Consider the following 24,414-nt stretch of genomic DNA (forward strand, 5'->3'; position numbering starts at 1 on the left):
CTAATCCCGGCTACTCCACTTCCCATCCAGCTCCCTGCTTGTGGCCTGGGAAAGCAGTTGAGGACGGCCCAATGCATTGGGACCCTGCATCCGCGTGGGAGACCCGGAAGAGGTTCCTGGCTCCCGGCTTCGGAACGGCGTGCACCGGCCCATTGCGGCTCACTTGGGGAGTGAATCATTGGACGGAAGATCTTCCTCTCTGTCTCTCCTCCTCTCTGTATATCTGGCTGTAATAAAATGAATAAATCTCTAAAAAAAAAAAAGATTGGCCTAGTATGCCACTGTGCTAGCCCTGGACCTTTACTTCTAAGTGGCCATTTTTATTGCCTTTTTCTCTGTTGTTGGTGGTGTGCTGGCAGTAAATTGCTACTAAGCCTAGAAGTTGTCACTCTAGCAACAGTGTACATATGGACCAGATGGAGACTAGGGAGCAGGCATTTGTGGCTGTACCAATCACAACTAGATGCTTTTATGCAAGAGTATCCTGAAGAGTGTTCTCTCTGCAGATATGAAATTGTAAGTGGTAAGGCAGCAGCAAATGCCAACATAGCTCTTACTGCTTCTTGAGAATGATTCAATTTTTTCTTTTTCTTTAGGTGACCACATATCCAAGGCTACCAGTCACACAAGGTGGTGTGGACAGTGCAACCCTAGTAGAACGCCCTGCTCCCTCATCCTGCTTACGTGGTGACTCAGTAGTTCTCTGAACTTGAACTCACATATATCAAGGTAAGCCAGTTACTGCAGAATTAAGGGTTCTACCTTGGCAGCTCAAAGATATGAACGGGCTGTGGAGCTGTGACTAAGACATCACCTCATGACAGAAACAGAAATGAAGTCTTAGGGAAACCAGTCCACAGAAAGAATAAAGGGGATGTAGAGTTACAGCAAGTGAAAAAGACAAAGGGGACAGAAGTAGAAACAAAGAGAAACCAAGCTGGGCAGTCAGAGACAAACTAATTTCTAATGACCTCCTCCATCCTACAATGCTGAGCTATATTCCAAGATTTCTGATTTTTTTTTTTTTTAGTAACTTTTTTTTTACAAGCTCTTTAGGCTGATTTGTTTTTATTTTTACGATTTATTTATTGGAAAGGCAGATATACAGAGAGAAAGATCTTTTGTCTGCTGGTTCACTCCCCAAGTGGCCACAATGGCTGGAGCTGAGCAGATCCGAAGCCAGGAGCTTCTTCTGGGTCTCGCATGTGGGTGCAGGGTCTCAAGGCTTTGCGCCATCCTGTATTTCCCTCCTAGGCCACAAGCAGGGAGTTTGATCAGAAGTAGAACAGCCAGGATACAAACCAGCACCCATATGGGATCCTGGCACACACAAGGCAAGGGTTTAACCACTAGGCTATCATGCTAGGTTTGATTTCTGGTGGTATTTAGATTTTTATTTGAAAGGCAGATTTACAGAGAGGAGAAGGACCTTCCACACATGGGGTCATCCCCAAATGGCTGCAACAACTGGGGTCCAAAGCCTGGAGCTTCTTCCAGGTCTCCCAAATGAGTGCAGGGTCCCACGCCCTGGCCTTTTCTGCTGCTTTCCCAGGAAGCTGGCAGAGCAGATGGAGACAACCTCCTATGCACAGACTAAGTTACATGTACAATTGAGGCACTAGCTCCAATTTCTGAATGTTGTAGCCAATTTTATAAAGACTTCTATAACTGCATCTTTTAAATGTCTAATTTGCGACTATGACAATACAATATTTTGTAAAATTTTTAACCACTGCCCAAAGACAGCTAGCTGGTTTTATACAGTACCTAACAGTTATTGAGTAATTCCCTTTCAAGCAACAGCTTCAAACCCATATATGCAAGACCTCACTTTATTCTTTTTTTTTTAAGAGGAAGATCTTCCGTCCGATGATTCACTCCCCAAGTGAGCCGCAACGGGCCGGTGCGCGCCGATCCGAAGCCGGGAACCTGGAACCTCTTCCGGGTCTCCCACACGGATGCAGGGTCCCAGTGCTCTGGGCCATTCTCGACTGCTTTCCCAGGCCACAAGCAGGGAGCTGGATGGGAAGTGGAGCTGCTGGGATTAGAACCGGCGCCCATATGGGATCCCGGGGCTTTCAAAGCGAGGACTTTAGCTGCTAGGCCACGCCGCCGGGCCCTCACTTTATTCTTTATAATAATGAGGTAGGTGCTATTTTTAGAATTCCTATTTCATAGATGAGGAAGTTAAGGCACAAAGAGGGATTAACTTGCTTAAGCACGCAGACAGAGTTAAAGTTGGATCCATTTGTTTATTGACATTAATGGTGATATCTGACAATGTCAATAAACAAGTTCTTGCATACATTTAAAATTCACTTTAGTTAACAAGCTTTTGCTAAATGTCTATTATGTGCAAAGTACTGATTTAAACTAGTAACTAGTTAACATGAACATTAACAAATACAAAATCCTTTCTGTGGCAGACAGACACAAAGTGCTTTCAAATTAAGTTCTACAATCTCAAAATACCTCCTTTAAAACAGAAGGAGTAAATTTTAACAATGCTACTTTTAATGCATTTGTTATGTTAAATTCACTGGAATATCTAAAGGTAAGCTGGACTCATGAAAATCTTGACTTTACAGAAGTCTACTTTGATGAATACACATCCTATTCCTCAGTCACAGACTGTTTCACGTATATATGAAGACAAGGAGTTTTTTATGGAAGGTGGTGAGTTGCCATGGAATCTGCTTCTCTTGATTTTCTTAGCAAGGCTTGTCTGAGGGCACTAATTTTCTCATCAAGTTCAGCCAGTGAATAGTTCTGCTGTAAACAATAAGAACATAAATTGCTGAATAAGACTCAAGTATCTTAATGCAGATAAAGTGCTAAGTGAACTATAAATATTTAAAATATTCAATAGCATGATAAAATCTTTTCTCCTAAGAATAATTTTAAGACTGAAATACTAACATAGATCGAGTAAATCATACATTTAAAGGTTAAAATGACAAGCCTTACATATTTTTCCTAATAACTAAGCTGTTTTGAATGTTATGAAAATTAGCAAAAAAAATTTTTTTAAAAACCCTGATCTGCATAATATATAATTTTAAAAAAATGAACTGTAGGTTAGCTGCTTAAAATACCTACGAGCTCTCTGTGATGGGATCAACTACTTTTGGGGAAAGAAAAATAGCTGCTCTCAGAAAATTTAAAACTAATATGTCAATTTTTTATGACCATCACTGAAGGCTAGAAAAACTTTACTACTGACTAAAGAGAACTGCTGAACATCTTGAGTTTGGTGCTAGTAATCCAGTGATTCCACAAAAAGGGGAGTATTTTTGTGAAATGTAGAGGGATCTTCCACCTGCTGTCTCATTCCCCCAAATAGCCACAAAGGCTGGGCAAGGCTAAAGCCAGGAGTTTGGAATTCCATTGATGTTTCTCAGGTGGGAAGCAGGAGCCCCAAAACTTCGACCAGCTATCTTCTGCTTTCCCAAGTGCATCAGTCCAAAAGCATAGCTAGGACTCAAGTTGGCACCTATATGGGGATGCCAACATGCCATATGGGCACTGCTTAATGTCCCTGCTATTGTTTTGATCCAGCTCCTTGCTAGTGGACCATTCTGTTCCTTTTCCCAGACCAAGTTCTTGGGCTCCTACCACCAATGGGGGAGACCTGGTAAAGCTCCTGGATTCTTCCTGAGCCAGTGCTGGCTGTTGCAGTCATCTGGGGAGGGAAGCAGCAGATGAGGGATCACTCTCTCAATAAATAAGTAAATCTTAAAGTGTAGGGGCCAAGCTTGCATCTCAGTGGTGGATTGCCTTTTGAATAACTTAAAAAAAAAAAAAAAAAAGAGTCACAGGAAGTGGGGAGAGGGTCTTCCATCGATTGGTTAACTCCCCAGTGGCCGTAATGGCCAGAGCTGGGCCAGTCAGGAGTTAGGAGGCAGGAGCTTCTTCCAGGTCTCCCACATAGGTACAGAGGCCCAAGGACTAAGGCCATCTGCTGCGATTCCAGGGATGCTATCAAAGAGCTGGATGTGAAGTGGAGCAGCCAGGACTTGAACTGGCATCCATATTGGATGCTGGTACAATCAGCAGCAGCCTTACTATGCCGCAGCACTAGCCCTTCATCAGATTAAGCTGCCATTTATGACACTGGCATCTCCTACTTCAGGGATGGTTTGCTTTGCCTCCAATCCAGCCACCCTGCTAAAGTGCCTGGAAAAGCACAAGATGGTGTGACTCCTTGGTCTTCTACCACACACCTGGGACCTGAATGGATTCCTGCCTTTGGCCTACCCGGTTTCAGTTGTTGCAGGCCATCAGGGAAAGTGAACCAAGGAATGGAAGATCTCATACACTCCTTTGAAACAAACCAAACTGAACAGTTTAAGACAAGATTAAAATGTAGTAACTCACTTGAGGTGGCTGAACTTTTCTTCTTTTTCCAGAAAAGTTCTAGATTAAATATGAAAAAAATAACAGTTAATATTTAAAAATTGATGTAAGCATCAATTTTCCTTCATAAATTACAACACAATAACAGGTCTTTTGAAACTTTGAAACAATGACCACAGGAAGCTACCTGCTGAAGATTAGTGACATGCAAAGCATCCAATAGCAACAATGCTACACCCTGCTCATCCCTGGAAATACATACTCCCCCATGATCTACAATGATTATGGAAGGCGTTAAATAATCTTCCATTCTCTGACATTAACCAAAGCAGCAATAAAAAGAGGAAAATGAGATCTGGTCCCTGGTCAAAGGACGCAGACAGGCACACACACCCCCTTGACTCACTATAATAGGCAATTCTGGGGGCCTAAAACAAAACATTTGTGAGCACAATACACTAAGGGAACGGTTGGAACCTAGGTAAGTCAAAATTGTCTCTTCCCTTCCCTTACTTTGGCAGGTAATGTTTAGCTGGTTACAATGCCTGTATCCTATGCAAGGTACTACCCATACAGGAGTACAGGGAGCCCATGCTCCAAGAAAACTCAAAGGTAAGGGGTCTCTTCTCTGAGTAGCCACCTTTCCTTAACAGTTCTAAGGGACAACTGTAAGTGGCATCCTAGACATTTCCTTCTAGTCCCCTTCCCATTGCCTCAATGGAGACCTTCGCTGCTCTCTACACAGTTTCCTTCAGTCTAATGTCATTGCTTCTCCAATTCTGACTTCACAGTGCCACCACAAGATGCTTGGCAGTGCAAGCTGGTTAGTGTGACTTTCTAAGCCCTCTGGGATATGTCTGCACTGATTTTCCAGCCGACCCCAACTATTCCCTCTTGCTTCTGGTTCACTCTTTACTTTGACTTGCTCCAGATATTTCTTTTCAGAACCAGGAGCTACCATTATGGACTAGAACTTTGCTGAGACAGCACTTTAGAGCAACGTTAACACACCTTAAACAGTCTGCGAAGTCACGATCAGCTAAGTCCTGTCCATTCCTTTGCAAATTTACTCCATGTCTACTATGTTCCATGTACTCAAAAATGAGTAAGACAGTTCCTGCCACTGAGAGGTTCGAAACAGTGTGAAAAACAGATGTGTAAACATAATTGTGATAAGTACTATAAAATGAACCAAGTGCTATGGAAATATACTTGTGAAGTCTTATACTGTTTTCAAGTGTCATTATTTATGAGTATTGCCAAAGAACTACTGAGTTTAGAGATCTTTTAAAGTCTGTTAGACTGTCCTTAAAATTATTACCCCATACAATCTTTCCATGTCTAATGTGAAAGGTAAAATCTGAGCTTAATATTATCTTTTAATGTAGTAGTACTTATAATTCTTGCTTTAAACTTTGGAGGTTTGTCTATCATAAAATGAGGATTTCATATAAACTGGTTTTATGAATTGAAAGCAATATCCTTTTTGTTTATTCTATGCTTCAATGTTAATCAACCCCTATCTACTCCAAGAGGCTTCTCCCCAGGGTTGGCATCCCGTATGTGCCAGTTTCTGGCCTGGCTGCTCCACTTGCTAATGGCCTGAAAGAGGCAATGGAGGATGGTTCAGGTGTTTGCCCCCTGTGTGAGACCCAGATGAGCTCCTGGCTTCCGCCAGTCCACCATCCAGGAACCAGAGGAGCAAAGATTTATCAGGTGGGAGAAAATATGTATATGTATGTGTATGTATACGTGTGTGTGTGTGTATACATACGTATGGGCCTTCCCCACACATTTCATTTAAAATCATTTGAGTTGGAAAGTTCAATTTCCAACAAATGCTCAATCCTTAAGACATTTAATGGCAGAATGTCCCTTACTTGTAACTTCAGAAGCCAGAGGACTGAAATACATATATGTGGTCACTTCTGAGGGATAATTATGTACAATTATGCAACTGCCATGTGTATGCTCCCAGCATGACATGAAGAACACCATGCATTTCAGCTGCGAGCACACAGATGCGCCCTTCCTCTCGTGGAGCTGGATCTGTTCCTGCCCGGGAGAACGGTTACTAACACCTGTTCTCCCTTCCTGTTTATGGCTGCAGGACAGAGTCGTGTGGATATTGACACCTTCCCATTAATTTGTACTTTCTGAAACTCAGCTTGGTTCTTAGATACACTAGTTTCCTTTTTTTAGCACAGGTTGCTATCATCCATCCTTCCCTGAAGGCCTAGCACTCTGGGCCGATGCTTGTCTAACTTCAGAGGCAGAAAGCATTAGAAATGTGAACAGTCACCAAGCCTCTGCCTCAGTCTCTCAGGACTTAGCTCTTGCGTATCAGTGTGCTAGCCAGCACCTCTAGACACTCTCCCAGTTGTCTCATAAAGCTTACTTGCTATCTCTAAGTTTTTTCCCTTGACTTCAAATTCATATTCCCTCAAGTCCCTTTCCTCATTATTTGGATCCCACCACACACATCCTAGCTCCATGTCTCTTCCCACATCAGTGTATCTGCCAACTCTTTTCTTTGCCATTGTCTTAATCTTTTCTGAATCATGTCCCTATTTCAGGCCTAGCTTCACACCAAAGGTAACCAACACTACCTCCTTATCCTTTCTTAGCTTATCCCTCCCATCTCTATGAAATAAATTTGTCTAAATACAACTCCCTCAGATCACTTCCCTGCTGCAATACCTTTATCTGATCCCCAAAGGCTCCATGCTCCAGATTTTAAACTCCTAGACATGGTACTTAAAGTCATCTACAATCTGGCTACTTCTATTTGTTAAAACAGACATCGTATGGTAAGTATAAAAAACAACCACAAAATTAAAATACAATTTTTTGTTACCTATGTCTATATGTCAATTTTTTGTGAGCCAGAATTAGAGCAAAGTCTCATGGAGGTATCTTATGCCACCACATTATCTTGCAAGACCAGTCCTACTGTTGAATTATACTGACAAAATGAAACTGAACTTATTCCTGGAAATCAATGAAGGCAACCTGTATGGGGAAAACTTAAAAGTCCAAAGTTCTTCCAGAATATACCAAGAGCAACTGTAAAAGTGGAAAGACCATTGTAATTCTGTAATACAACCAATGTATTTTCCTAAATTAGACATTTGAAGGCTCTCAAAATGAGTGTCTTCCCCCTATCCACATAACCACTTCACAGGCAGTTTCTGAAAATAAATGCTTCCATTTACTGAGGTTTTTAACCATGTGTTTACCCCATTTAATCCTTGCTTCAGCCAATAGTACGTCTATAAACTTAACTGTACATTTGAAAGCAATAAAGCTCTAATTCTTCTTTTCTGAACTATTATTTAGGACTTGTTGTCTCCTTGCATTAGGGGACCTGCTTTCTAGGGTACCTCACTCTAACTCCCAACCTTACATTAAAAAGACTGTTGCTATACCTAAAATGAATTTTAAAAACACTCACCAGTGACTTAACTCGCACATTTACTTACATTATTTTAGCTCAAATACTGCAGTGTTTTTAAAAAAAAAAAAAAAGCCTAGGAAAAACAGGTGTTTAGTCACCTAAGAAAATTAGCACCATGAGCCCAGGAATGCCTGAAAATGCTGACCCAGCAGTCTTAGCAGCACAATACTGTTCATAAATGAACAAAATAATCAATGCTAAGGTTGAGGAGTTAACCATAGTGAGGCTTCTGTATGGTATGGAGAAAGCTAAGTTGGGAGGGACAATTAAATCAAAAGGGCCAATGGACAAAGCCTTGCCCCACAGAACAGCTCTGATTTACAAAACAGCAAGTTCAAGGCCACAGAATCCTCCACTATCCAGGCTGGCATATCATGCTGAGAAAATGTCTCACATGTCTGAGAAACTAAGATGTATAGAGAAGTTTTCCTTTGAAAAAATATGCAGACTCAGTATTTGCAAAGAAACCCCTAGCACGGAAGTTTTTGTTCTATATGCAAAAACACTTAAAGATGAATGAACAATGAGTGAAATGGCACATGAAGAATCTTAAAATATCATCTTTAGTTATTTTTTAAGATACTTCTACTCACCACAGACTGAAAGTATTCTGGAGAGATACCTTCCAATTCCAGTATTTTATCTTCAAGTTTTTTAATCCTCTGATAGATATCTCTTGGTACCGGACCACCTAAATACATTAGGAAAAATTTCTGAAGTACTGTTCAATATTTCTTATAAGTTTTACTCTTACAAATACCATTTATACAAAGGAAAAATCCTTAGCTCCTTTCATGCTACATTATGGGACATGCTACACTAGACCTCTCCACACACCATTTATTCTTTCTCTTTGGCTGGGAGTTCTGTTTCATATTACATTGAAAAGCTTCTTTGTAGAATAATTCGTATTTCTGAGACTGATAGTTTTCTATTTGGCAAGAGAAAAACACATCAGAATAAATGACAATTCTGTAGTTTCAATGTCATTTTATTTATATTTCTCCCCATTATAAATCACATTTCCTCTGACCTAGAAGTCAATATATTAAGAAGGAGCCTTCCCATACTTCTGAACAAACTTTGGGAAAGGATAATAGTAACTTAAAAGCACTCAAGTTTCTAGTTTGTGATTCTGTCTAGAACCCTCCCTCTGTATGCCACATCTATTGCGACCACTCCTGGTCCAGACCACCCCTTTCTCTCCCTGGATGACACAACCTTCCAAGAGGCTCAATTCTGCCTTGCTTCCATACAGTGTGTTCTCAATATACCAGTAGTGAACTTCCCAAAATGCAATTTGGGTACTGTCAACTCCTTACCATTTCACCACAGCCCTCACAATGGCCCACGGGACCCAACACAATCTTGACCTCCCCATCCACAGAGGGTTCCAGGCATCCAATGCCTTTTTGTTATTCAATAAGGCTGTGCAACCTGATACCTTTAGCTAGTTGGTTCCCTTTAAATTTGGAATCCCAAGGATAACTCTCAACTTTGGTTCCTGGCTTGAAAGTTACCTTAAGGTTTTCTCTGACCATTCTTTACAAAACACTATTACAAACCTTAGTTTTCTCCATACCATTAATACATCAAACATTCTATATGTTGTATTTTAGTATAGCTGTACTGCACAAACCTAGGCAGTATCACTTCATACTACAATGTCTGGCATAAAGCTAGAATGAATTCATAACTAGAAAATCATTATACAAAGGTACATTTTCAAATGAAAAGTATCAGTTAACTAGAAAAACATTTTTCAAAATGTGTTTATCTTACAGCCTTGATTATTCCTGCTGACACACCAGGTAAAACAAGTGACTTATTTTCCTTTGCTACTCCCTCTACCTGGGATCCCCTTGCCTTAGCCCTGTGCCTTTCCATAGCCAGTTCAAGCTTCACTGGGGGTAATGCCTGAACAACTTCACATGGAGGCTCCTAGCAGAGTGGCAGTTCAAAGTCCTGGCGGCTCTGCTTCCATTCCCACTCTTTGCTAATAGGTAGCAAAAGGCAGAAAAACACTCAAAGACTGGAAGGTTCCAGCCACCCTTTGGGGAGACCAGATGAAGTTCCTGGCTCAGCTCCAGATATGTGGCCACTTGGGTAGTAAATGAATGGATTATCCCTTTCTCTGTCACTTACCAAACAAGTCTTTCACACAAAGATCTTCCATCTGCTGGCTCACTCCCCAATTGGCTGCAATGGCTGGAGCTGAAGAGATCAGAAGCCAGGAGTCTGGAGCCTCTTCCAGGTCTCCTGTGTGGGTGCAGAGTCCCAAGACTTTGGGCTAACATCTACTGCTTTCTCAGGCCACAGGGAGGAGCTGAATGGCAAGTGGAGCATTTGGGACACGAACTGGTGCCTGTTTAGGATCCCAGCACATGCAAGGAAAGGACTTTAGCCACTAGGCTACTGTGCCAGGCCCCATGAATAGTTTTCATAAGTACATTTTCTGTGAACTTTCTGAAAGCCTCTTGTACATACACATTTCAAATCCACCTCTGAAGGGAGAGCACTAATTTTTTTTTATTTTCTAATTTCTAAAATATTTATTTGAAATTGATCATGAAGCTATAATTTATAAATTTTGCTGTGTTGTTTATTTAAGCATTTAGGGAACTAATTCATTTTGCACTAAACAAAGTGAAAATAGTATTAAATGTCCCACTACAAGAGATGGAATTTTTTTTTTATTACATTGCATTATGTGACACAGTTTTATAGGTACTGGGATTCCCCCCACCCGAGCACTAATTCTTAATATGAATGCCTTACTACCCTCAAGGACTTACTTATTCTCTTTTTTTCCAGATCTGTCCAGCAAATACTCCAGCAAGACCAATTTCAAGAACTCCCTAAGCTGTGTTTCCTGTGTATTCCTTTCTGCACGTGCCGTTCCCTCTTTGCAGAATGCTCTGCTCCTCGGAAGTTCCTACTAGCCATGTGACTACTTCATCAGGGATGGCATGCCAGACCTTCCCTGAGAGATGAATACTAACTTTGTGTCTTACTGAGCCATGCTACCAGTCTGAAAAGTTGGAAGTAAAAAAAAAAAAAATCATTCACTAAGTATTTGAGCATCTGCTTTGTGCCAAGCACTGCACTACGTATAAAGTACTGAACACGACAGTTCTACTCTCGCAGATTTACTATCTAGCAGGACAGACATTACACAAACAGAAGCTAGTAATAGCTTTGCAAAATGGCAGGAAGTACTGGGTACAGTGAGACTGCACAAAAGGGGAATTTACAGTTGTCTGAGTTAAGAAAGCAAAGCATGGGCAGAAAGGCAGCAAGATGAGGAGGAGAAGGGAAAGCCAGTTATGTGGCTAGAATGAACACATGCAAGTCGTCTTATTTTTTTTAAAGATTTATTTTTGTTGGAAAGGCAGATATACATATACAGAGAGGAGGAGAGACAGAAGATCTTCTGTCCATTGACTCACTCTCCATGTGGCCGTTATGGCTGGAGATGCACCGATCCAAAGCCAGCGGCCCGGAGCCTCCTCTGGGTCTCCCAAGCAGGTGCAGGCTCTCAAGGCTTTGCGCCGTCCTCCACTGCTTTCCCAGTCACAAGCAGGGAGTTGGATGGCAAGTGGGGCCTCCAGGATTAAACTGGCGCCCATATGGAATCCCAGCACAAGTAAGGCGAGGACTTTAGTGACTGTGCCAGGCCCGCAAGTCGTATTATTTCAAATTACAACTCCATCCTTCTAGGGCCAGAATTGTACCACAGCATGTAAAGCCCTTGCCTATGTCTGGCTTCTCACATGGGCCCTGGTTTATGTCCTAACTGCTCTACTTCCTATCCAGCTCCCTGCTAACGTTTGGGAAAAGAAACCAAACATGGCTGAAATGCTTGGGACCCTGCCACCCATTTAGCAGACTCAGATGAATTTCTTGCTTCTGGCTTTGGCCTGACCCAGCACTGACCCACACAACTACCAAGGAAGTGAACCAGCAGGTGGGAAATTCTTGGCGCCCTACCCATCTCTATCATCCATTTCAAAATAAACACATCTTTTAAGGAATGATATCTCTCTACCCATGCTATCTCTGTTTCCTTCTATTGGTCAAGTTGCTTTTACTTGTGGTCCATCTCTTTGTGTATTATACAATTTATTATTACTTTTACCATTTGTCTCCCCCAGCTAGAATTCCTGTGTGGCTGCATTCTTAGCGTCTCATCTATGCCTGGCTTATCGCAGGAACTGCACAGCTACTTCATGAGCAAATAAATACTAAATTTCCTATTTATGTAATGGCAACAGGAAACCATGAAAAAACTTCTGAATTTAAGGGGTATGAACTATACAAAAGCATTTTGGCTACAGGGTAGAGAATAATCTAGAGGAACTTATGGCAAACAGACCTGCTGATACCCTTCCAAAAGCCCATAAAGATTACAGTAGAAGCAGGCAGACTGGGTATTTGAAAAGCAGAATCAACAAGACCTGGTCACTAAATGGAAAAGGAGACACAGGCTTTGCCCCTGCCAACATCTGGGCTGGATTTCCAGTTGCCGCTCTCTATCTTGAGCATGCTGCTTGAGCTCTTAACTGTAGTTTCTTCATCTGTGTAACAGCACCAGTGCTTTCAAAAGGTAAAGTATTAAGGCAACTGACAGTCTTGCAGACGTGTTACGGTGTATTTTTCCTACAGCTTTTATTTACATACTTATCCTCACTGAGGGATCCCTAGGACCACATGTATCCACACCACGTGGATCACCATGCAGATGATTAAGAACGAGAGTAGGGGTCATGGTTGAGTCATGGAATTGCTTGGGAGAGACTACAGTACTGCAAGTTAAGTCACTGCTTGCAGCATTGGCATACTGATGCCAGCTAAACCCTGGCTGCTCCACTTCCAATCCAGCTCCTTAATGCACCTGGGAAAGCAGTGGAAAATGGTCCAGATGCTTAGTTAGGCTCCTTCCATCCATGTGGAGCCCTGAATAGAGCTCCAGAATCCTGGTTTCAACCTGGCCCAGTGCTGGCTGTTGTGGCCATTTGGAAAGTCAATGAGCAGCAGATGGAATATCTCTCTCTAGCCCTGCCTTTCAAATTAATTAATTAACAAAATAAAATTAACAAGACTAGTTTTCAGCTCTAACTTCAACATACTGAGACTATCAGCAGGTATCTGGAACGTACTCTCACTCTTCTAGCACTCTTAATTTTACGAAGTGGCAACAAGGGTGAAAGAAGGAAGAGCATAAAAAATTAGAAATTCCTTGAAAACAGGGCCCACGCTTCATTCCTTCCTATCTGCTAAAAGCTTCAGTCCTGACAAAGACACTACACAGCAATCACTTACCCTTCACGTGACTTTTAAATCCAGGGTAAGGGGTGAAAGCAGCGTCAGTTCTTGCACAACTATTTTCTAGAGAAATTCAAAGGAATGTAAGTTTAAATGCATTCTTGAGGCTTACCTGTCTGCAATCGCAAGTGAGCCTCAATATTTTGTAGTCGTTCTTCTACAGCCTGATTACCACAATCTCGCAGCATGCTCTTGCCTTTGTGACCTGACCCTTGAATCCCTTCAGTTCTTGTCTGCGGTCCATATGTATTCACAACTCTAGAAACTAAGTAAACAGACTTTTGAGCCTATGTAAATTCATTACAAAAAAAACCTCAGCCATTGTCTGCCCTACCATTCCACATCAGAGGACTTGGGTTCAGTGCCCAGTTCCAGACTCTAGCTTCCTACTAATTCAGACACCAGGAGGGCAGTAATATTCAAGTAACTGGGTTCACTGTCACCCGTAAACCTACACTGAGTTGCCAGCTCCCAGTTTTGGCACCAGCCAGTCAACTGCAGGCATTTGGAGGGTAAACCAGCAGGTGAGAGGGCTGCTTCTCCAATAAATTAAAAAGTAAAAAACAAGCCGAAATTCCTTTCTGAACAGCACTTCATATCCTTTCAAAAAGATATGAAATATGAATAAAGCAAGATTTCTTGTTTTGCTATTAACATTTTAATGGGGAAGTCCTTCCTATCTGCTAAAAGCTTCAGTCCTGACAAAGACACTATACAGCAATCACTTACCCTTCACGTGACTTTTAAATCCAGGGTAAGGGGTGAAAACAGCATCAGTCCTTGCACAACTATTTTCTAGAGAAATTCAAAGGAATGTAAGTTTAAATGCATTCTTGACTTGGAGATATCAATTGATTTTGATATCTGTTAACATAAGAGAACATAACCTTATGTACTACATAAAAATAAATTCTGCTTAACGCAGGATAGAATTTAGTGATCCTCTTTATTCTGAAATATATGGTATCTCCTGTTCAGATTTAGATACAGAAAAAACATCAACATCCAAGGGCATAATTCTATACAATTTCAATGAAAATTAATACCCCTAAAAATCATTTGGCTCTTTCGAGAAAGTAATTTATTACAGAACATTTTAATTCTATTTCATCATAGAATCTTCATTTTTACCAAAGTATTTTTTTAAAAAAATTCAGTACTTTATTTACTGACCAAACTAGTAGTCAACTAAAAGAGTAATTGTTAACATCCTTTGCAGAACTGCGCACAAAAAAGATCTGGAAATGTCAAGTATGAAACATACCTTCCCATCCTACGTTCATGTATAATACTCATTTTAAAAACCTCCAACTGTATCTCCTCATATCTACCTTTCAAACAACGTCATTCTAAGAAAAAGATGTATTATAAACATTTGTTCCAATTTTTTCCAAACTAAAAGCAAATGTCAACAAATAAATTTCAAAGGGGAAAATGCTTATACTAATATGAATATTATAATTATACATTAAATTATTAACAGTACTACATAATTATACTCATGCTTGAATAATAAAACCATGCAATGACACAAAATTCTCTTGATTATTTTGTAAGAAATAAAAAGTAAAGGGATATGAGAATAAATTCTTTTTTTTTTTTTTTTTAAAGATTTATTTTTATTTTTATTACAAAGTCAGATATACTGAGAGGAGGAGATATAGAGAGGAAGTGGAGCTGCTGGGATTAGAACCAGCGGTCATATGGGATCAAGGCGAGGAACTTAGCCACTAGGCCACGCTGCCGAGCCCGAGAATAAATTCTTTTCCCTAAGAATTTTGACTTTACAAAACCCTATGTATTTAGGTCAAATTAAGAGGTATTCAAAAAAATGCTTATTTTTTTCAGTGCGACTTTCCTTAATAATTCTGTTGGTAAGTCAAATTATGTGAATAAAATTATTAAACCAATTATTCTTCTATTCTGGAGACTACCCTGAGAAATTCTGGTTTTTTTTTTTTGGGGGGGGGGGGAATACTTCAAAATGTTGTAAAGGGCCATCACTTCTCCATTCTCTTTCTGCCATTTCAAGGGGCTAAAAGTTAAAAAAAGAAGCTATCATCCATTCTCGAGCTATAGTCCAAATACACAGATTAACTGACCCATCAGTGAGAAATTCAGCGTGGTGTGAAGACAGTGAATGCAGGAGTGCTAGTCACCCTCCACAGCAGCCCTTGTTAGCACTGTGAGGAGCCAGCAAGAGACTGAATGGGCCAAGGAGTCCTACTGAGCATTTCAATTCTTGTCAATTCCTATCCCCTGGAGCTTTATAATAGAGTTAGCAAGGAGACCAGAGGAATAACATTAATGACGTGTGCTTGCTCCCTCAACAAACCCTTCCTCATGGGTTGCCAGCAGTTGGACTGTAGCACCTGAGATTTTTGCCATGGCTAAACCTACTTTGAAAAGTGAATGGAGAAACACAACAAATTCAGATACACATATGTGAATAGAAAGTGCTAAATTGAGGACCCACCTGGGCCTGTTTTGTTTCATTACTAAGACAGTGCACCAATATGTGAGTGCCTTCCATGTTCACCTGACAATTCCAAGTTTATGATAATCACTCAAAACAATAAAGGCAACAAGAGAAATGCTCATTCAATTATGAACTCTCCTCCATAATTTTTCCCAAGAACTGCTTGTTTTGAGTGTGACCTACGGCTGTGCCTTGCCGTTCTCTGTATCCTGCAGCACACCTGTGGCCCCGTCCACGCACGACAGTGTCCAGTGCTGATGAGGAACAGCATACACATAAGGGAAGGAAGAAGCACGAGACACCTCAGTGTTCGTGCGAAATGGATTTCAAACAGCTCAGGAGTGATGAGAAAACTGCTCCCTCTTGAGGAATACCACTAACTTTACCAAGTTCGCTTTCTGTAGTAACATCATAATTTCACAAGTACGCTGACAGGCTTAAAATCTCCCCAGCTCATCTCCCTCTCCTAGTGAGACTGAGCAACTCTGCCACCCACTCTTCACTTTCATTTCCTAAAGGAACTCAATTTTTTTTCACCTGAAGTAAACATTCGCTTTTTCATGGCATCATTTAGTTGATTGCTGTTGAGCAGAAATAAAGACCAGTTTTGCAACAGTCCATTATTAAACACAAGGAAATTCCACTACCTCAGCCACTAATGAACCTGAGATACAAATTTGTGTTCTTATTGTTACTCATGAAAAACGTGAGCCATTAGAGCAAATGTAAAAATTGTGCTTAAAATCTTATGAAAATTAATATCTAGGTGGTTACCTTGATTACAATCAATAACATTGCAAAATTCCCTGACGTTGTTTTCATTGATTTCAGCTTGCTTTCTCTCAATAAATGCAGATATCCGGCGGTCAATCTGAAAACAAACATGTTTTCACAATATAAACACTGAGATTTTTAAGCGCTATACTCCTTTATCCCCAGCCCCATCGGCTTCTTACTTCTGCTTTTCCAGCTTTTATTTGAACGACTTCTGGGTCAAAATGGATCTGTGTCTTTTTCGTGTCTCCTAAATCACCACCTTTGTGCTTTTCTTCCTCTTGCTGGTCGCCAGTGGAATTTTTGGCATTTACTTCACTCTTGTTCCCCGTTTCTGTTTTTCCTGTCTCTTCAACAGCAGCTGCATTCTCCTCTTTGATCAGAGGCTGAAGTTTTGCTAAAAAAGGCTGAGAAGAGCACAGTTGCTGGGGCTCACGTTCATCAACATTATCACACACTAGTGTATATACATTTCTGCTAAGTAAATATTTACTATTACAAAATACAAAAAGTTAATATATCAAGACACATAAACTTGACTACATGTAAAATGTGTGCTGCTTTTGCTTCTGTGACCATTACCATTTACTATAAATTTTTTTTTTTAAAGAGGGAAAGAAAACCTGAGGAAATTTAAAATCTTCTTTGAGGGAATCATTCTGTCACTCATCTTATTTTGTGCCAAATCAAAGGCTTCAGCCTCTGGCACCAATGCCACTTAATTAACATGTCATTCAAATGCCTTTTCGGAACACTAAGGCTTAGTATTTTTCCTCCTCAACATGAGAGCCAGTGCTGTCACGCGGCAAAGCCCTGCATTATCACTATATCACTGGAGATTCTCCACTTGAAACTGCAGTTGGCCAGAGTGAATGCAAGAGCACAGAGATGAAACAGATAGGTGTTACGCAGAGTGAACACCAAGGCTTCTCCTGACATGGCAGGATACCTTCCTGGGTCATGAAATTAAATTTAAAAAAAGAAAACGGGCAAGGAGAGGGAGGGGGAAAAAAAAAGCCCCTACCAAGATCCAGAGCTGAGAACAGATGGATGCCTCTCAACACCTTGGGGGGGTGGGTGTGAGGCAGCCTGCTAACAATGGAGATTACTCCTGCATCCTTCTGCCCCCTAAAATGAGGCCCTTGCTGCTCTTTGCTCTGCCCTTTAAAAACACGGATAACCACTACTTGTAACATGAATAAGTTACATTTTTCTACAAAATCAAATAATGTGTAATTGAAAATAACTATTCCATTAGTCAAAATACACCAAAATTTAGCAATGTTCCAACTATTTTTTCATACTTATCATTTTGCTTACATTGCTTGCTAAACACACTCTTCCACACCCTGTAATATTTTAATAGCATGAAGCTGACCAAGCCAAACAGTTCTTATCTGGCATGCTGCATTTTACACTCTGAAAAGAAATAAACTATAATAGTCCAGTTCACCAATTAAAACTGCTAGAACGTTCAATGACAAAGGTCACTGCTCAGTGAACAAAAAATACTAAAAATATAACAATGCCATTAAAAAGAAGTCAATATTGACTCCTAATAGCAAGAATGATTTCAAACTGCTCCAAAAAGATAATATAGTGACTGGCTACTTACTAAGATGAGACATTAATGTCACAGAAATTACTTTCTTTTTAAAAACTATACTGAAACTGTTTAATTGCAACAGACACTCCAGGATGTGTCACGCTGGGATAATGCCACTTCTTGAACCACTGAAAGCACTCCATGAGCCTCCAAACTCACCCAAGGCATGGAATCATTAGCATAGCATGACACACACCTGCCGTGGCTTATTGCTTAATTATAACCCACCATAGATGGAACTGTATTGAATTTTCAATGCAAGTCTAGAATTGAATAGAACTACATTCATTCAGTCTTATGACCACATTGGCCTACTGGGCTGTACCGTCCCCTAACAATCCTCATCACGACTGAAACTGACATGTTTATATCCTACATACATATACACACATGTATATGTAACCTCTTAATACAGTTACGAGATCACATATTCCATAATTCAACAATTAATTTCTATTTTTTATATCAAGCTAATATTTCTAGCAAGACATTTACCTGTAAAAATAAAATGTGTTGCTCGAGTGCACTGAAGAGCACTGCAGGCTGGAATGTCGAGAGGTTCTGGAGCTTGTTCCAATCGATTGTAATCTTCACCACATCATCTCTGAGTTTCAGCTTCGAAGGGGCAAACCAGCAACATCACAAAAATCACCATTAGGCTGCACGTGGCAGACCGTCACAGAAGTATGATTTCTACAAATTAATACAACTTTTCTGCTCAAAGTTACCAAGGTTTTAAGGATACATTAAAAAAAACTACCTCTTTACAGTTAAAAAAGGCCCAGAAAAGTGCAAAATGGTCATTAAAAAGAAAAAGGCAAAATGATATCAGCCCATTCTACTTTCTATTCTATCCTTGAAGTTGTGCAATGGGAATATCTTAAGAGGTGAAACCACCTACAGAAGATGAAAAGATGGAGGCCACTGAGCTACTTCAATCTAAAAACCTGTGGATGGAGTTCAAAACAGACTTGCCCCGCTCAGTCTTACTACTTCCACCTCATGGCATTAAAGAGTGGCAGCACATTGTTCTAGAATAGTTCTAGTGTGTACATCTCTATTAAATAAGCAAATGCATATAATTTATATCATTTTTCTGCTATCTCCTGAGCTCAATATTTATGGTTTTCATCTTTAACAAATTTAAAAAATTAAAAAAAGGTAATTCACAAAGTCTCGAGATAAAGGGCAACATGTGTATATTTTTCAAAAATTGCAGCATTTATTTAATGGAAGTTTGAAATGCAAATATTAATCTTCTTCACAACAAATCTTCAGAAATTAAAATCATTTTCCAGTAAAATGTAAGAGCTTATTGAATGAAAATTCCTCATCAGTTGATGTACCACAGTAAGATCATATTCAGAAAACTGAAAAAAAATCTGTACAACTAACGTGTTCAGAGGGAAAGCCTCCCACCCGGAACTGGACTAAAGTGAACCACCATTAACTTTTCTAGGGATACAGGTTTATATAAAGAAGAATCAAGTCAACTATATTTTTCAGAAATGTTTTCTACAAAATAAAGGTGTTAAATACAGATCTGATGAACTGTAATTATAATAAAACAAAAGACAATCACCATGTAAAAAATCAGAATCAAGATCACGGTGGGTGGGGGGAGGAAAGGGGGAGAAGACCATCTCCAATGAATGAACACTGCATGGCAGAACCATGCTGCTCTCTGAACCTACGACCAGAAGCTCGTGAAGCCCAGCACCAGGCGTACACAGAGACCAGTGAGCATCATACGTGCCTAGGTCAGCATCAGGTACAGAAATGACCCAAAGCCAAAACCCTACAGCCCTCAAAGAGAACTATACTTGGCCACAGTGAACTTATGGATATGATTCAGGAATAAAGCAAACAAACCTTCAACCAAGGCAACGCATCACATTTCCTGTAGAAAATCACTACAGAAAATGGAAGCCTTTAGGCATAGTTAAGGGTCTCAGTTTTTTAAAACAATAATGTTGCAAATGATTTCTACAGCTACCCCAATTTATCCAATAATCAGTTAAGAAATTTCCTTTTAGTAATGAATTCTATGCACTTTTAAATACCGTAGAATAGTAAACCATACCTAAACGTGCAATTAATTGGACTTAATATTCATGTGGAAATCCAAGAAAACATTAAATTTAATTTGGTAAAAGTAAAGCCCCATTAAAGATTGAAATCATTGTTTTTTTTGGTCATCTGGAGTAGAAAATATTTTAGCAATTTTATGTCTCTACTTGAGGAGAGTTAATCATATACTCATGCCTAGTAAGAACCTGGCATATTTATACATATCAAAAAATCCTTAAACATTGCAAAAAGAAACACCGATGAGGGTAAGGAAGGCCATTTCTGAAGGACGGCACTCTTTCATTTTTAAACAACACATCTCAAAACACAATTATCAAAATGTTTAGCATTCGTTGAGACACTATTTTAGATATTTCCATAGAAGGTCCCTTGCCTGTGTCGAGGTAAACTCACCAAGCTTCACCCTAAACGTTTCTGACAGGTGACGTAAGTTTAATCACTTCTCTATTTGTACTAATTAGAATGCCTTAATCAAAAATTTCAAATGCATTTTAGAAGTTCAGCATGCAAAATATTTCAAACAGAATGTTTATCTCACAACATTCATCACGGGGTAGAGGGACTCCACAAATTATAGGTGTCTATAAATATTTCAACTTAATGTTAGGTTGAAGTTCCAACGTCTAAGCCATACAAGGTTCTGCAACTTTTGAACCATTTAAAGGTCTCCGATCTTAAAGCTGAAATGTTAATCGTCAAAAATCCCCAAGTCTTCAAAATTCCTTTTGGCAAGTCCCTGGCCAACAGCTGAATTTCAGGTGTATCTGAGGCAACTCTATGAACTGCCTCATTACACAAACCTCAGTGGCCATCTCGGTAAGCCACAGCATGCCACTTTCTTAAAAAATATATATCCTACTAACTTTTTAAAACCGTGACTCTCCGTACCCCCACGGATTAAAAAAAAAAAACCCTCACATGTTTCATTTTCACGACTTTCCCACTATCCTTGAGAGAAACGCCTGCTGTTCCTACCACACGCGCTAGTAGTACCAGTCCCAGAACAAACTTCTACACCTGGAAATAGTGTGAAACAGAAAACTAAGTCTTGCTAACAAGCAAACACAGCCGAAGGCAATTCCTCACTGACAATTCAATCTGTATTTTGCATCCCGAATCTCCACAGTGGTTTTCTCTTATCTGTGTTTGCAAAACTCCATCTTATTGGGCCAGGTCTATAGAAGCGATTTATTAGCCAATGAAACTCGAAACTGAATATTTCGTTAAACGACAGCTCCCACGCAAACGGGAACTTTAAATCCGAAAGATTTCATCCGTTCACTTCCCTCCCACTTGGCAAGGGTAACAGGTGGACGCAACTGCCCAAAGGGAAAAAGGAGCCAAAACCAAGTGACCCGGAGGAGAAGGCGCTTCTCCGAAAAACCTCCCGGCGACCTCCTTGAGGAGTTGAGTTGCGGTAAAGACCCAAGCTCCAGGACCCCGCCACACCCTCCACAAACCCGCCCTCCGGTAACCAGGCGCCCCCGAGGACCCTCCTCACTCCCGGGAGGACGGCTGAGGATGTTCTAGAACACCCGAGGCGGCTGCGGCCCGCTCCTCCGCGCCGGTGTGTGTGTGAGGGAGAACACACGCCCCCCAGCCGCGACCCTCGTCCCGGCAGGCCTCGGCCGCCCCACGAAACTCCCCGGACCAGGGGTACCCCGGCCGCGCCCCCCACCCCCGCTACAGGGAACCGTGTGGGAGGAGCTGGACGTCCCACAGCCCCAGCGTCCCCGACCATCCCTCACCTGTCCAGCCAGCGTGTGCAGAGAGCGAAGGACTTCGCAGAGCACCTCCCGGGAAAGGCTGGGGCTGCAGTTTTGCTCCAGGGTCCTGTCATTGCTGCTAGAGTAACTAAGATCTGTAGCGGCAGCCATGACACCTTCCCACACCGCCCCCGCCAACGCCGAGACGCACTCACGACCCCCGCCCTCTCCTACTCGTGTCGCTCCGCGATGACGTCAGTGTACCGTTTAAATAGGGGCTCCCCCGTCGCTCCACCCAGTCTGGGTGATTGATACCTACGTTGACCAATCAAGTGTTAACTACAGCTTTGCGCCAAGATCTCAAGCTGGTGACTGCTGACCAGCGCAAGGCTGTGGAGCGGTGATTGGAAGTGTAGTCAGCTGACAGCCTCACGAAATTTACTTTCTTGGATGCTTTTTATGAAGAGACTCATTAAGAGTTTGAGCCCCCAAATTAACATTCGAAGTTTTAACAAGGCAATGCGGAGTGGCTGGGAGAAATGGATGGGTGCCCCACGTGTTTCCAAACACTGGGAAACCCCTTTACTAGGAATTGCAACTGGATAGAACATCTACAGCTCTACATGGTTGTTTAAATCAACGCATATGCTGAAAAGAGGATGTAAAAGAAAAAATAAAGTGCCCCCATGGTGCCCTGTTTTGCTAGGGAGGGACTAACAAGAATGAACAAATCCACCCGTATCACGTAATGGCAGAACCCAACCTCTTGTTTGGCTCCTTTTGCCCAAGGTGTTCTGGGTTGTTGGTTATCAAAAGCCAGTCATTGAGTTAGGAAGCGACTGCAGCCGGTCCCTGGACGCCTGAAGTTACCTGCTTCTCCATGAAACCCTGTTGGCTCAGGTGGAGGCTGAGAGGGTAGAATACAGGGGAATTTAAGGTCTAGGCAGGGTCTGGGGCAGAAGGAAGCTTCCATTTACATGTAACTCTCTCCATCCCATTCCACCCCACCCCCCAGTCTCCCAGACCAACTGGAGCCCATTTGGGCATCAGAAAAATTCTCTAAGTATAATAGCATCGTAGAGCCATCAAGTCACTGCTTCCACACTAGAACTCAGACGGGAACTGCACCTGCCCCTCTCTGCTCCCATTTCAACCCTTGGGGTTGTCCAGTCACTGCCCCGGTGAGCGGACCCAGGTTTGGGGGTTCTATGGCGCTACCTCCACCTAGCCTGGCGGATTGAGCTGCAATACATATGCTAAATAATTCCAAGTTTTAAAGTGGACAGCAGCTGCTGAGAGATGACCTTATTTGTACTCAGCCCCTAAATTGTTTCACAGACATAAACCATTCTCTGTGTGATTCCAGTAGGAATTTAACCCACATTGAATTTCATACAGACCACAAACTTTGAAATCGGGATGTGTAGCCAGATGGCTGCCGCGGGTGCAGGAGAGGGGCTGGGCTTATTTCAGAACTGACACATATACATCATTCTGACCTCAGCCAGAAAAGGGCCAGAGGAGCCAGGGCTCCAGTCGGCCAATGATGAGCCTAGGCCAACAATCCTTAGCTTATTAGGGCTCAGAGTCTGTGCCAGCATCCACGTCGAAAGGGGTATAAAACCCTCACCCACACCATTCTGCCTGTCTTCTTTGCACAGCTTGCTCTCCTTCCTAGGGCGCAGAGAAGGGGCCTGAGAGCAAATCTCAATGAAAGTCATCTTTTTTTTTTTTTTTTTTTTTTTTTTTTACAACCGGCTGACGTTTTCTTTTCATGGGTGGTCAGCAAGTCTAACAACGCCTAAATTACATTTTGGCAAAACATTATTTATCACGTAGATTTATTGTAAAAATGTGTGAAGGATTTGGTCATCTTCTTGTCAGATTTAAGATTTTTTAAAAAATGATAATTTGTTAACATTTGAATAGTTTTCGTATTAAGCTCTATTCAAAAATTTTTTAAAAATCCATCAGTTTAGAAATGGGACCAAGGGACTTCAAACTCTTAATTCTAATCATCGAATGCATTTACAGTAGAGGAAGCAAAGGTAAAAGCACGCACAATGTGCATTCTTCAGTCTTTGGAGTAGGCTGAATGAGAGGGGGAGGAGCAAGGCATCAGGGAACTGGGTGAAGGGCTCCAGGGATGAAAGAACGCCTTTGACCTGTCCCTAGGGAGCCTCTTAATTAGATTTTCATTTCCAAAGAAGTGTGGGATCACCAGGCTTGACAGGACCTTCAGAAATCTCTGTCCCCTTGTGTGCAGCAAGATAATACAACCAAGACTCCAGCTTATGTCTGAGACAGAGAAAGACTTCAGAATACCCAGTCCCAAATTGAGCAACCCTCTCAGTCAGCCACTCACCCCCCTACCTGACCTAAATTCACAGTTCTCTGTAATGTTAGCATATTTGCTTTGTTTCTCTTGTGAATGGAAAATCAGGGCAATGGGGTAGCTACAAGGTTTTGTTCTGTTTCACATGAGCTCTCAGATTCTGATCACTTGTGTTCAACAAGGTGTGAGGGATTTTTAAAAAATAGTTTCGGGAGACTTGCATACAACAAGTTTTGGGAATGTGCTTTGTCTATTAAAATATTACCTCCTGTGATATGTTGTAAA

The 24,414-nt window shown here is 41.3% G+C and overlaps 1 protein-coding gene across 5 annotated transcripts; it reads right to left on the minus strand.

The window, feature by feature from the left end:
- Window positions 1-2,227: 2,227 nt before the first annotated feature.
- MBIP (MAP3K12 binding inhibitory protein 1) lies at window positions 2,228-22,325 on the minus strand. 5 transcript variants are annotated; one of them, XM_004584770.3, is made up of 9 exons: window positions 21,837-22,318; window positions 18,493-18,612; window positions 16,574-16,798; window positions 16,392-16,488; window positions 13,868-13,933; window positions 13,251-13,403; window positions 8,407-8,504; window positions 4,378-4,416; window positions 2,228-2,769 (listed from the first exon to the last, which is right to left on the minus strand). In XM_004584770.3, exons 1-9 carry the CDS (start codon window positions 21,963-21,965, stop codon window positions 2,665-2,667), a joined length of 1,032 nt encoding a protein of 343 aa, XP_004584827.2. In that variant the 5' UTR covers window positions 21,966-22,318; the 3' UTR covers window positions 2,228-2,664. The 5 variants fall into 5 exon arrangements, with proteins under 5 accessions (XP_004584827.2, XP_058522337.1, XP_004584826.2 ...); XM_058666354.1 differs by lacking the exon at window positions 13,251-13,403 and adding an exon at window positions 13,136-13,201 and having other exon boundaries at window positions 2,228-2,772; window positions 21,837-22,317; XM_004584769.3 differs by having other exon boundaries at window positions 2,228-2,772; window positions 21,837-22,313.
- Between the last annotated feature and the right edge of the window lie 2,089 nt (window positions 22,326-24,414).

Source organism: Ochotona princeps, chromosome 6 (genome assembly GCF_030435755.1).
Source record: "Ochotona princeps isolate mOchPri1 chromosome 6, mOchPri1.hap1, whole genome shotgun sequence".
Taxonomy (NCBI): domain Eukaryota; kingdom Metazoa; phylum Chordata; class Mammalia; order Lagomorpha; family Ochotonidae; genus Ochotona; species Ochotona princeps.